This window comes from Nycticebus coucang, chromosome 17 (genome assembly GCF_027406575.1).
Source record: "Nycticebus coucang isolate mNycCou1 chromosome 17, mNycCou1.pri, whole genome shotgun sequence".
NCBI lineage: Eukaryota > Metazoa > Chordata > Mammalia > Primates > Lorisidae > Nycticebus > Nycticebus coucang.
The window spans coordinates 75,936,795-75,949,751 of record NC_069796.1 but is presented as its reverse complement, the minus strand read 5'-3'; the positions used below and the strand labels follow the sequence as shown (position 1 = coordinate 75,949,751).

The following is a 12,957-nucleotide window of genomic DNA, read 5'->3' as shown; positions in this document are numbered from 1 at the left end:
TTCCAGCTACTTGGGAGGTGGAGGCAGGAGAATTGCTTGAGCCTAGGAGTTGGAGGTTGCTGTGAGCTGTGATAGCACAGCACTCTACCCAGGGCGATAGCTTGAGGCTCTGTCTCAAAAAATAAATAAATAAATAAATAAAAAGAGTGACAAAGTGAGACTCGGTCTAAAGAAAAAAGAAATTTCCCTTTTTCTTGCTTTCTTCTCTTTGGAATTCATCTCATGCTCTCTGGCTTACACAGACCCCTTTTTCTGATTTTTTTTTTTTTTTTTTTTTTTTTGTCCAGAAACACCCAATTTCTTACTGTGTTTCAGCTATCTTTTGTATTGCATTAGAAGGTTTGGGACTCATACAAAGCCAGGAGAGGAAAAGGGAAAAAAATAGGAAACTTACCCCTGTACCAGTTGCTTCTGTTAAGTTTTGAACTCCCTTTCTGGTCACTTACCCTTTTTAGAGTTCTCAAGTAGTTCCTTTTTATATTTTATCCAGAATTGTCATTGTCATCAACATAGCTGAGCTTACCTGGATCACGCTTTTTTATCATGTACAGTATTTTTCCCCTCAACAGATGTTCTAAGAGCCTTTTGTTAGTCAGTGTGTGTTTTGGGTTGTTGGGCACCCGTGAAGGTGTGGGTTTCTCAGAAAGAGCTGTCTGAGGAATGCTAGTTTCCTTAGAGAGATGTGCTATGAATGTCTTCTCCCTCCCTGTTATAAAAGACAGAAACCCAATCCCAGCTGTTGTCAGGAAGAAAGAATACGTCTTGGCCTCTTACCAGGAGGGCAGAAGTGTTGCCAGGAATTCTTTCTCATCTCTGGCACTGTTCTCTTATATCAAGTTTGTCTCAGGCCAACCCCACAGGGCCTCATCCTCCCACCTCAGCAGCCCCAGAGGACAGAAGCAGCTTTTCTCCAGTAGTTCCTAATGTCCCAAACTTTTCACTGGCCCAGCAAGAGACACACGCTGGTCCCTGAAGTAATCCCTGAGGCCAGGGGCATGGAATATGCCCCGTGGCCAGCCTGGATCATATGCCCAGCCAAGAGCCAGGTGGAGGTCGAGGGTGTCAGCCCAGGTGAACCTCAGGGACTGGGGATTGAGGGGGGACCTGAAACATGCATTCTCAGCTGAGCTGATATGGGAACCAAAGCAGTTTAGATAATTACAGATTGACAGTGTATCCTTGGGATTAAGATTTCATAGTGGGGAGAGTGATTAGGAAAAAAAAATCTCTTAAAAAGGCTTCTGAGGGGACAATAATTGTTTTAAAAAAGGTTGAGGAACACTGCCCTAAAGGAAATTGAGGCGCTGTTCCTAGAAGAAGGGGGGTGGCTACGGAGCAACTGAAAACAGCCTGTGTCTCCTCTAGGGGAGCCCAGAAGCTGGAGCCCAGCGGAGGCAGGAGCAGGGCAGAGGGTGGCCCCTGGTCAGAGGGACATGGCGGGGGCTGGTGCCTGGAAAGCTGAGCCTCATCGCCAGGCTCCCTGGCCTAAGAGTTCTGGGTGGAGGTTGTATTTTAGAGAGCACGAGGAGGTGCCCTGACCCAGCCAACCTCTTCTCTCTCCGGTGCAGGTGAAGAACAAGGTGGAGAAGCTCCCCCGAGAGCAGCGGAAGGAGAGCATGAAGCAGAAGATGGAGGAGCACACACAGAAAAAGCAGCTACTTGTGAGTCTCCGGCTTCTCGGTCAGGAAGCAGAGGGGCTCAGGGGCCAGTATGGTGATCAAGCCCTGCCCCTCAAATGCCCATCTCTTGTTCTGGATACCTAAACCCAGCCCCATCTTTGTGGCTCGCTACTGTCTCCTCCTCCATGCAGCCCTCCCTGATTGCCTTCACTTCCCTTGGATGTGAGCTCTCCCGTCTCTGACACCAGGCCCTGTACATTGACCTTAGCACTCAAAACCCTCAGCATCTCCTGCCTTGTGTCAGGGTTATTTGTTTGAACGTCATATCTCCTGACCAGCCTATGGGCATTATATCCATCTGCCCATTTGGCATCTTTTGGAGTCTAAAAGACATCAAACCTACGGTCTCCCAGATGTTGTCTTGTCTGCATGTTCTGAGGGGGGCTCCATCACTTTCCTTTTGGCCTGTGAGGCAGCAACCTTGTCCTTCCTGACCCCTCCTTCCCCTCCAATCCTTCATCACCTCCTGAAGGTGTATGTATAGATTTCTTATCTCCTATCTTTGATTCATCAACTTGACCCCCCAGCAACTGCCTCCTGGCTAGTCTTCCAGTTTGTTCCTGCTTCCCTGCAGTTCCTTCTCTCAGGCCAGCAGGTATAACCAATTCAAATTTCACATCTGATCGGGGCCACCCTTCCCCCTCCCCTGTGACAGCCCTGTGCCTTAACAGCTTTCATTGGCTTCCCTTTTGTCTATTGAAAAAAACCTGCCTCCTCACTGTGCCCTGCCCCAGCTTCAGAGCCTTCTTTTCAGCCCTTGCCGGAGTGTTCCCATTTCTTCCCACTAGGGGGTCTTTGTGCATTCTTCTTCCCCACTCCAAATTTGGAGAAATCTTAGAGTCCACATTTACAGATGCTTTGTATAGTATCTGGTTCAACATTCATGGCTTACTGGGATTGGGGCTGTTAGTTTTCCCATTTGCAGAAGAGGAAACAGGCTTAGAGCAGTGACATTGTAGAGTTCACAATGGGGGGCCAAGGCCACAAGCTTGGTCTGTCTATAGGCTTTGTGTTCCTTTCTAGGACATGGCACAGCCTGGCCCTCAACACCACGATTAGAAAAAGAGCATAGGGGCCTGGGCACAGGGGCTCATGCCTGTATTCCCGGTCCTTAGAGAGGCTGAGGCAGGAGAGTCTCTCAAACTCAAGAATAATGAACTATGACCAGGCCACTACCCTCTAACCTTTGAGCAAGACCCTGTCTCAAAAACAAACAAACAAACAAAAAAACCCCTTTAGAAACACCCTCTTACACCGTCTGATTCGTTGGATAAATAAGTTAGAGTATAAAATATTTTCAGCCAGATAAACATATTTGATAGATTACATTATAACATAGAAAGATTTTTAAATGAGTTTTTAAAATTGTGGTAGAATAGTCATGAAATTTACCATCTTTACCATTATTAAATGCATAGTTTAGTGGCATTAAGCACTTTCATTTTTTTTTTTTTTTTTTTTTTTTTTTTGAGGTTTCACACAGTTTAATGCAGGGGTAGGGATAAGTGGCCCCGAACTTCCACAGGAACACCCCTCTCTGGCTACCCAGACAGAGCAGCAGCTGGCTACAAGTCAAGGAGACGCTCCTCACACGTCTCCGAGGGCCACTTGGAAGCCCCCCCGAACACGTCGACGTTGCTGTCCGCCCATGGGACGATGTTGCCCGCCATGTTTGTGGAGCAGTTGGCGAGGCTGACAATTTCCTGTGCACGAAGGATGCGATCCCATATGTTGAACTGGCTAAGCTCGCCCACAAACGCTTGGGTGGCATCGAATCTGCCCCCGACAGTGTCCTGCTCCTGCCCGAGGATCAGCACCCCCCCTGGCTTGATGGGGTGCCAGGGGGCCAGGTTCTCCCCAGTGCCAAGCTTCTCTCCATCCTGGAAAGCTTCCCACATGCCGTCCCGCGTCGTCCAGGTGACACAAATGTGGTGCCACTTGCCATCACTGACAAACAGAGGCAGCTGCGCAACCTTATCATTGATGAGTAGCTCGATGGGGTTGTTGCCCCACTCAATCAGCACTATCTCGTTGGTCTGCCCAGGCACTGCATATGAGAATGGGGTGCCGATACCAGGCGAGGCGCCGGACCGCAGCCATAGGCAGATGGTGAAGGCGTACAGCTCGGGCAGTGTCTTTTTGATTTTGCCATACAGGTAATTTGTGCGGAGCGGGAGGGACACTTTGAAGGCATCTGGCGACTTAAAGGCGCTGTTCCCACGCTCCAGCTCCGTCACCCTCTGCAGCAGCGCATTCAGGGTGCTCTCAGTCTTCTGCCGGTAAGCCGAGGTCTCGTTGTGGAGCAGGGACTTCTCATCCTCCAGCTCTGCCACCTTGTGCAGCAGCTGCCTCTCCAGCTCCCCAAGCCGCCGCTGAAGCACCTCCCGGAAGTCGCCCGGTAGCCCTGCATTTGACATGTTCCCGTGGAGCTGGCGCTCGAGGCTCTCCAGGCGGTCCTTAAGGGTCTGCAGCGAACGGCTAAGCTGGTCCACGACGTGGCCGGGGTGCCGCGGCAGGTCGCCCATAGTGTTCTTGCCCGTGGCCCCCGAGCTCCGCGCCTTGCCGCTAGCTAGCCCCTCGCAGTGAGCCAGCTTGCCCGTGAGTTCGCGGATGGCCTCGCGCTGCGAGCCTAGCGTCTCCTTCTGCTGCACGACGGTCTCTCGCAGCTGCAGCACCGCGGCCCGCAGCTCCTCCTCGGGGCTCAGCGCGCCGCCCTGCATGGACATAGCGGGCAGCGGGCAGCCGGTGCGAACTGCCTCCGGGGGCAGAGCGGTGCACACTAAGTGGCTGCTGGGCACCGGGCTGTCCTGGGCCCCGGCGACCACGGCGAGCGCCAAGCCGGCGGCCAGCAGCGCCAGCATCCCGGTGCTGCCTCGTTCACTTCAGCATCCGCGGCCAGGGCCGCCGTCGGGGCGAGCGCCGGAAGGCGCCTTGGTAACTGGCAGCGGCCGGTCTCGTGGAGCGCAGAGTCGGCGCCAACTGTCGTCGCGTAGCCGCACCCTCCGCCCCGCGAGGCGGAGCGCATTAAGCACTTTCATAGTGTTACCATCCACAATCATTCCTCTCTAAAACTTTTTTTTTCTTTCTTTGAGACAGTCTCAAGCTTTCATCCTGGGTAGAGTGCTGTGGCGTCATAGCTCATAGCAACCAACTCGGGCTCAAGTGATCCTCTTGCCTCAGTTTTTCCTTTTAGTAGAGACAGGGTCTCACATTTGCTCAGGCAGGCTGGTCTCAAACTTGTGAGCTCAAGCAATCCACCTGCCTTGGCCTCCCAGAGTGCTAGGATTATAGCCGTGAGCCACTGCGCCTGGCCTAACGTCAGACTCTTGAGCTCAGGTGATCTTCTTGCCTTAGCCTCCCGAGTAGCTGGGACTATAAGGAGGCTGGCTAGTTTTTCTATTTTTACTAGAGATGGAGTCCATTCTTGCTCAGGCTATACACCCGCCTCGGCCTCCCAGAGTGCTAGGATTCGCCGGATGGCTCTAAAAGTCTTCATACTGTGACGTGATACTCTGTACCCACCGGACAGTAACTCCCCTTTTCCCCTCCCTCAACCCCTGGTACTTCTCTTGCACTTCCTATCTTTTGACTATTCTATATCTCCAATAAGTGCAAACATTCAGCATTTATCCTTTTGTGTCTGGCTTATTTCACTTAGCATATTATTTCACTTAACATAACATCCCTAAGGTTCATTCATGTTGTATGTGTCAGAATTTCCTTCCCTTTTAAGCTGAATAATATCCATTATATGTATATCCCACATGTTTTTTAAGCATTCATCTGTCTATAAATATGCGGGTTGTTTCCATCCCTGGACTGCTGTGAATAATGCTGCTATAAACATGGGTATACATATCTCTCTTTGAGTTTTTTTAAACAATCTTTGTGAAACAACAATAAAACAGCTATAGCTATACTTCTTTAGATGTACTACAAATAGTTTCTAGCCATGACTGATATTGGGAATTCTTAGTTTCCTCTTATGTGGTTTCTAAGATTTTTTAATTGTATTTATTTTTTACTTTTTTGAGACAGAGTGCCCACAGAGAGATCCTGTACCCTGAGTAGAGTGTCATCATATCCTAGCTCATAAAAACCTCAAACTCTTGGGCTCAGGTGATCCCCTTGCCTCAGCCTTCTGAGTAGCTGGGACTACAGGCGCCCATCACCATGCCTGCTAGTTTTTTCTACTTTTAGCAGAGACAGGGTCGGTCTCGGTTTTGCTCTGGCTATTCTTGAACTCCTGAGCTCAGGCAATCTACCTGCCTCAGCTTCCCGGAGTGCTAGGATTATAGGCATTAGCCAGCGCACTTGGCCAAATTTTTTACTCTTTAATGTGGAATATTAAAAATATAGACAGGCGGCGGCCCCATATGCCGAGGGTGGCGGGTTCAAACCCGGCCCCGGCCAAACTGCAACAAAAAAAATGGCCGGGCGTTGTGGCGGGCGCCTGTAGTCCCAGCTACTTGGGAGGCTGAGGCAGGAGAATCGCCTAAGCCCAGGAGTTGGAGGTTGCGTGAGCTGTGTGATGCCATGGCACTCTACCGAGGGCAATAAAGTGAAACTCTGTCTCTACAAAAATAAAAATAAAAAAATAAAAATATAGACAGGAATAAATATAATGGAATAATGAGGCCCCACATACCCATCACCCAACCTCAGTAATTATCAACTCATGTCCACTCACTCATTCTCTGACCTCCTGGTATTATTATTATTATTGTTATTATTATTATTATTTTTGAGACAGAGTCTCATTTTGTTACCCCTGGTAGAGTGCCATAGAATCATGGCTCACGGGGTATTTGCGAAACTCGGTAAATGTAGAATATAAATGTTTTGGCACAGTAACTGAGATAACGCCGGAAAGGCTATGTTAACCACTGGGATAAAAATGTGTCAAATGGTTTATGAAGTGAGTGTATGATGCCCCATAATCATATCATTGTATACACTTATGATTTAATAAAAAAATTAAAAAAAAAAAAAAAAAAAAAAAAAGAATCATGGCTCACAGCCACTTCAGGCTCCTGGGCTTAAGTGATTCTCTTGCCTCATCCTCCCAAGTAGCTAGGACTAAAGGCACCTGCCACGATGCCCGGCTATTTTTAGAGATGGTGTCTCGCTCTGGCTCAGGCTGGTCTCGAACCTGTGAGCTCAGGCAATCCAACTGCCTTGGCATCCCAAGTGTTGAGATGACAGGTGTGAGCCACCGCACCCAGCCCACATATTTATTTTTCTTTTCTAAATTTTCTTAGGCTGGGCATGGTGATTACGCCTATAATCCTAGCACACTGGGAGGCTGAGGTGGGTAGATTGCTGGAGCTCAGGAGTTCAAGACCAGCCTGAACAACAGCAAGACCCCATCTCTATTAAATGTAGAAAAACTGAGGCAAGACGATTGCTCGAGCCCAAGAGTTTGTGGTTGCTGTGAGCTATGATGCCATGGCACTCTACTCCAGGTACCAGACTGAGACTCTGTCTCAAAAAAAAAAAACATGGGCTCGGCACCTGTAGCTCAGTGGCTAGGGCACCAGCCACATACATTGGGGCTGGCAGGTTTGAACACGGCTTCGGCCTGCCAAACAACAGTGACAACTACAACAAAAAAAAAATAGCTGGGCATTGTGGCGGGTGCCTGTAGTCCCAGCTACTTGAGAGGCTGAGGCAAGAGAATCGCTTAAACTCAAGAGTTTGAGGTTGCTGTGAGCTGTGACACCACGTGACTCTACCGAGGGAATATAATGAGACTCTGTCTCCAAAAAATAAATGAAATAAATAAGTATTCTTCTCTCATCATGCTGCCGTTTCTTCTGCCACAGTGATAAATGCTGAGATGGCCAATCCGGCTCTGGGTAAAGGTCTGTCCTCCTCTGTCCTCCATAGGACCGGGACTTCATAGCCAAGCAGAAGGAGGACCTGGACCTGGCCATGAAGAGGCTCACAGCTGAAAACAGGCGGGAGATCTGTGACAAGGAGCGCGAGTGCCTCAGTAGGAAGCAGGAGCTCCTTCGAGGTATGGCCCGAGAGTGGGTGGTACTTTCTTGGCCCAGAATCTCTGTGAATGGACATCCCTGCCCTGGGCAGTGGGGTGGGCAAGAAAAATCTACTGGGTCTTCTCCATCCAAAAAACTAAACATCATTCTTCATGGTGAAGTCAGACAAGGACACCAGGTATCACCAACACTATTTGACATTATTCCACAAGTTAAGGGGAAAAAACACAGCAAGAGGGGTGTTAGTGGGTGGAAATTAATGCATGCGCTGAGTTAACTATGTGAGGGTGGGGGTCAGGATGGAGAGCCCTATCCTAACAGCTGTCACGTGTTGAGCAATTGCTCTACCAGGCTTGCGTATGATGGTTTTCATACCTTCTCCCCGAATCCTCACCCTATCAAGCAGATCATGCCATTATCCCCATTTTTATAGACAAGGAAACTGAAGCTTGGAGAGTTGCCATTCTTTGGCCGAGTGCCTTAGTTCATCTAGGTTGTGGCAACAAAATGCCACCGACTGGGTAGCTTGTAAACAACACAGATTTATTTCTCACACTTCTGGAGGCTGGGAAATCCATGGTGAAGGTGCCATCAGATTTGGTGATACCACTTTATATAGAACGGGAATGCAGTGAAATAAACTGAGCATTTGCAGAAAGCCGAGCATGACCTCCTCGGTCTCAAAGGGTGTGAGACTCTCTTCTGATACCAGCTCCCTTGCTCTGTTGCTGTGCCCAGGTCGATTAATAGACTGCAAAGACGCCAGACACTGTTGTCTTCGTAACAGATGCATGGGACTTGCAGGAGACAAGGAGGAAATAACAAGAGGCCATTCCATGTTTTTCTGTTTGAGGCCTCCCCATTTGCCTGTTAGGAAAAGAGAAATGCAGTGTAGATTGGAAAATGTCTAAAGGATGTTTCACGCCTCCATGGTATAAGCACATAGTTGTGTCCCTTTGATACAATTTAGGAATGAAGAGGTGTTTCTTAATCCACAGGGAGGTTTTCTTTCTTTCTTTCTTTCTTTTTTTTTTTTTTTTTTGAGACAGAGTCTCACTCTGTTGCCCTGGGTAGAGTATCATAGCATCATAGCTCACAGCAACCGCAAACTCCTGGGTTCAAGTGATCCTCTTGCTTCAGTCTCCCAAATAGCTGGGACCAGGCACCTACCACGATGCCCAGCTATTTTTAGAGACAGGGGTCTCGCTCTTGTACAGGCTGGTCTCAAAATCATGAACTCAAGCAATCCACCCACCTCAACCTCCCAGAGTGCTAGGATTACAGGCATGAGCCACCTTGCGTGGGCCCCAGGAGGTTTTCTTAATCTATTCCAAATCCCAGTGATGGAACCTGGATTGGGGATAGATAAAAAGCAGGAATTGTTCAAAGTTAGAAGCCACATCATCTGCAGTTTCTCTGGCTCCTACCTTGGAACACTTTCAGCTGTACCATGCTGCTGGGAGCAATCATCTCTTAGGCTTTAAGGAATTTTCTAGGATTCACTCAGACCATTCAACATGGTCTAATGAGGTAGTGCACATTAATTCCTCTGAGCTCAGCAGGTTGCTTATCAGCTACATGAGGAGGCCTGGCAGAGGGTGGGGGGATGGGAGCTGTCAGGTCTCCAGCTGTCAGCTCACCAGGTGGATGGCGTGTCCTCTGCAGACCGAGAGGCGGCCCTGTGGGAGATGGAGGAGCGCCAGCTGCAGGAGAGGCACCAGCTGGTGAAGCAGCAGCTCAAAGACCAGTACTTCCTCCAGCGGCACGAGCTAGTGCGCAAGCACGAGAAGGTGAGGCTCCAGCGGGGCGGGGCCTGTGTCTAGAGGGCAGAGGGCTGTGCCTGATGGGGTACCCATGGGCACTGTTTTTGTCCCTGAGGGGAGCCGAGCATGGCTGCAGAGGGGCCACAGGATGTTCTTCAGGGATGGCTTGCTTTGGCTGGAGGGACCAGGAATGGGGGAAACAGTACAGGGAAGCAGATGGCCTGAGCCGCTCCCTTGCCAGCTCTGACACCTGCAATGCATGTCTCTTCTTCGTTCATTTTTTCTCTTTTTTGTCTTTCATTTTTACCATCCCTTTCTACCCATTGTCCTGTTGTTTCTTTCTTTCCCATGGACTCCCTCAGAAGGCTTTCAGGTCTCCACTTAAATACTACCTCTGGTAGGAAGCCTTCCCTAAACACCCAGAGCTGGCCAGGGTCCCTGCTCTGTGTGCCCAGAACACCTACTTCTGTGGTCATTGTCTTTCTCAGTTTAGTCCCCATAGTGGAGACGGTGACAGATAAACTGAGGTCTGGAAGCACAGCAGCTGTGGGTAATTCCAATTCCTTTTGTGAACGCAACGAGGGAAGGCAGCATAAGGCAGTGGGAGCTCAGAATAGGGTGCCTGGCCCAGCTAAGAGGTCAAGGGAGGCCTCTTGGAGGAGGTGATGCAGGCTGAGCTTTGAAATACAAATAGGTAGCAGGAGAAGGAAAAGATTCAAATGTATTAGGACTTTTTAAGATATGAATTGACGGGTGGCGCCTGTGGCTCAGCGGGTAGGGTGCCGGCCCCATAAGCAGAGGGTGGCGGGTTCAAACCCAGCCCCGGCCAAACTGCAACAAAAAAATAGCCGGGCATTGTGGCTGGTGCCTGTAGTCCCAGCTACTTGGGAGGCTGAGTCAAGAGAATCGCCTAAGCCCAAGGATTTGGAGGTTGCTGTGAGCTGTGTGACGCCACGGCACTCTACCGAGGGCGATCAGGTGAGACTCTGTCTCTACAAAAAAAAAAAAAAATATATATATATATTTTATATATATAAATAAATATATATATACATATAACACGTCATGTTACAGTACATATATATAAGGGTGGCGCCTGTGGCTCAAAGGAGCAGGGCGCCGGCCCCATATGCCAGAGGTGGTGGGTTCAAACCCAGCCCCGGCCAGAAACTGCAAAAAAAAAAGATATGAATTGACATTTGCCATCAATAATGATGAACTATCATATCCCCTTGAGTGTACATTTTACTTTGCGATACTAGCTAAGTAAATTTAGGAATGAAATGGCCTATCATCATTGGTTAGAAGAGAAGGCATTTAAAAGGTGAGAATCCAAAATATAAACAATAATTTAACTTTTTTTGAGACAGTGTCTCACTCTGTTGCCCTAGGTAGAGTGCCACGGCATCATAGCTCAAAACAACCTCAAACTCTTGGGCTCATGAGATCCTCCCGCATCAGCCTCCCAAGTAGCTGGGACTACAAGTGCCTGCCACAATGCTTGGCTAGTGTTTCTTTCTTTCTTTACTTTTATTTTTGTTTATTTATTTATTTTGTTTAGAGACAGAGTCTCACTTTATCACCCTCGGTAGAGTGCTGTGGCGTCACAGCTCACAGCAATCTCAAATTATTGGGCTCTTGCCTCAGCCTCCCTAGTAGCTGGGACTACAGGTGCCCGCCACAAGACCCGGGTATTTTCTGTTGCAGTTTGGCCCGGGCTGGTTTGAACCTACCACCCTCTGTATGCGAGGCCAGCGCCCTACTCACTGAGCCACAGGCGCCACCCTATTTATTTATTTATTTATTTTCTTGAGACAGAGTCTCACTCAGTCCCCCTGGGGTTGAGTGCCATGGCATCATAGCTCACAGTAACCTCAAACTCTTGGGTTCAAGCAATTTTTCTCTTGCCTCAGCCTCCTAAGTAGCTGGGACTATAGGTGCCTGCCACAATGCCCGACTGCTATTTTTAGAGACAAGGTCTCCATCTTGCTCAGGCTGGTCTCGAACTCTTGAGCTCAGGCAATCCACCTGACTCAGTATCCCTGGAGTTCTAGGATTACAGGCGTGAGCCTCCCCACCCAGCCTACTAATAATAATTTTTAAAGTGAGAATAGAAAAGGATGATTATTTAGCACTAGAAGTAAAGTGATATCAGTGTTGCTCTGCTGAACTCGATGGCCTACATTGGTCCTGGGCTCCTGAATGGAGTATGGTGACTTTTGGCCACTGACCACACCAAGGGCTACAGCGTAGCTGACCTCAGCTTCTGGGTTTCCCAACTCAGGAGCGGGAGCAGATGCAGCGCTACAACCAGCGCATGATAGAGCAGCTGAAGGTGCGGCAGCAGCAGGAGAAGGCGCGGCTGCCCAAGATCCAGAGGAGCGAGGGCAAGACTCGGCTGGCCATGTACAAGAAGAGCCTGCACATCAACGGCGGGGGCAGCGCAGCCGAGCAGCGGGAGAAGATCAAGCAGGTATGGGCAGCCGGGTGGGCAGGTCCTGCGGATGAGTTGGGGTGGGGGCAAGTCCAGGCATGGCCTTGTGCAATTGGGAGGAAAGTGGAAGACAAGATGCAGCGCAAGAAATTGGCAGGTTGGAAAGGGGTGTGAGTCACAGGCAGGTCCTGGAAGCTTCATCAGCCTCACAATAACCCGCCTCTGGGGGAAAGAGGAGGGAACTTGGTGCTGTGCTATGGACACCCATACCCAGTTCCCTTCCCTTCTGCCCTGCCGTGCTTTTATTCCAGCAGCTTCCTCTCTGCTGGCAGACACCTTCTCCTCCAGCAAGAGCCCGCTCACATGTTACCCTTGTGGCCCGGGCCCTATGATTCCTGCCTGGTACATACACAGTCCTGGGACATGTCATGTTACAGTGTTGTGGCCTGACCAGCCTGGGGCTCCTTGGGGCAGGGCCTAGGTCTCAGCTCAGAGTGAGGACTTTACACAGGGGCACATACTGCAGTGGGTGGGTGCTGGAGTTGTGCACAAACCAGCGCTGCAGGGGGACACCTTGGGGTTCAGCTGGGGCGATACCTCCACCCACTAGCCAGGCCCCTGGCCTGCTGACAGACCCCTCCCCCACCCTGTGCAGTTCTCCCAGCAGGAGGAGAAGAGGCAGAAGTCCGAGCGACTGCACCAGCAGCAGAAGCACGAGAACCAGATGCGGGACATGCTGGCGCAGTGCGAGAGCAACATGGGCGAGCTGCAACAGCTGCAGGTACCCCAGCTGCTTCGCTTTCCCTCAGGGGCCCTGGTTCCAGACATGCGTTGCTCTTAGGCTGTGTGACATTGGGCAAGTCATGTCACCCCCCAAGCTGTCGTTCTCACACCCCTAAAATGGGCATGGGGTGGGGCTGGTCATTCCTATTTTGCAGGACTGGGGTGAGGACTGTGAGATGATGGAGCTGGCTCTTCCTCGCCCTGGCTCTTCCTCGCCCTGGCTCTTGCTTTGCTGCTAGGGTTCTTCGTCACCACTGTGTTTTGGTAAACGGTGTCCTTGGGTGTTGCCATGCCCCTGG

The 12,957-nt window shown here is 50.0% G+C and overlaps 2 protein-coding genes across 4 annotated transcripts in view; one reads left to right on the top strand and one right to left on the bottom strand.

Annotated features, from left to right (window-relative positions):
• STK10 (serine/threonine kinase 10) overlaps positions 1-12,957 on the top strand; it is a 140,831-nt gene that overhangs the window by 112,235 nt on the left and 15,639 nt on the right. For 2 of the 3 annotated variants that reach the window (XM_053567350.1, XM_053567352.1), the window contains 5 exons: positions 1,569-1,661; positions 7,569-7,698; positions 9,344-9,468; positions 11,726-11,914; positions 12,531-12,656. In XM_053567350.1, coding sequence (XP_053423325.1) covers positions 1,569-1,661; positions 7,569-7,698; positions 9,344-9,468; positions 11,726-11,914; positions 12,531-12,656 — 663 coding nt within the window. Of the gene's footprint in view, positions 1-1,568; positions 1,662-7,568; positions 7,699-9,343; positions 9,469-11,725; positions 11,915-12,207; positions 12,278-12,530; positions 12,657-12,957 lie in introns of those variants that run through there. The other variant, XM_053567351.1, reaches the window with a different exon arrangement.
• On the bottom strand, positions 3,168-4,695 carry LOC128569231 (neuronal pentraxin-2). Its single transcript, XM_053567359.1, has one exon. It carries the CDS (start codon positions 4,538-4,540, stop codon positions 3,245-3,247), a length of 1,296 nt encoding a protein of 431 aa, XP_053423334.1. The 5' UTR covers positions 4,541-4,695; the 3' UTR covers positions 3,168-3,244.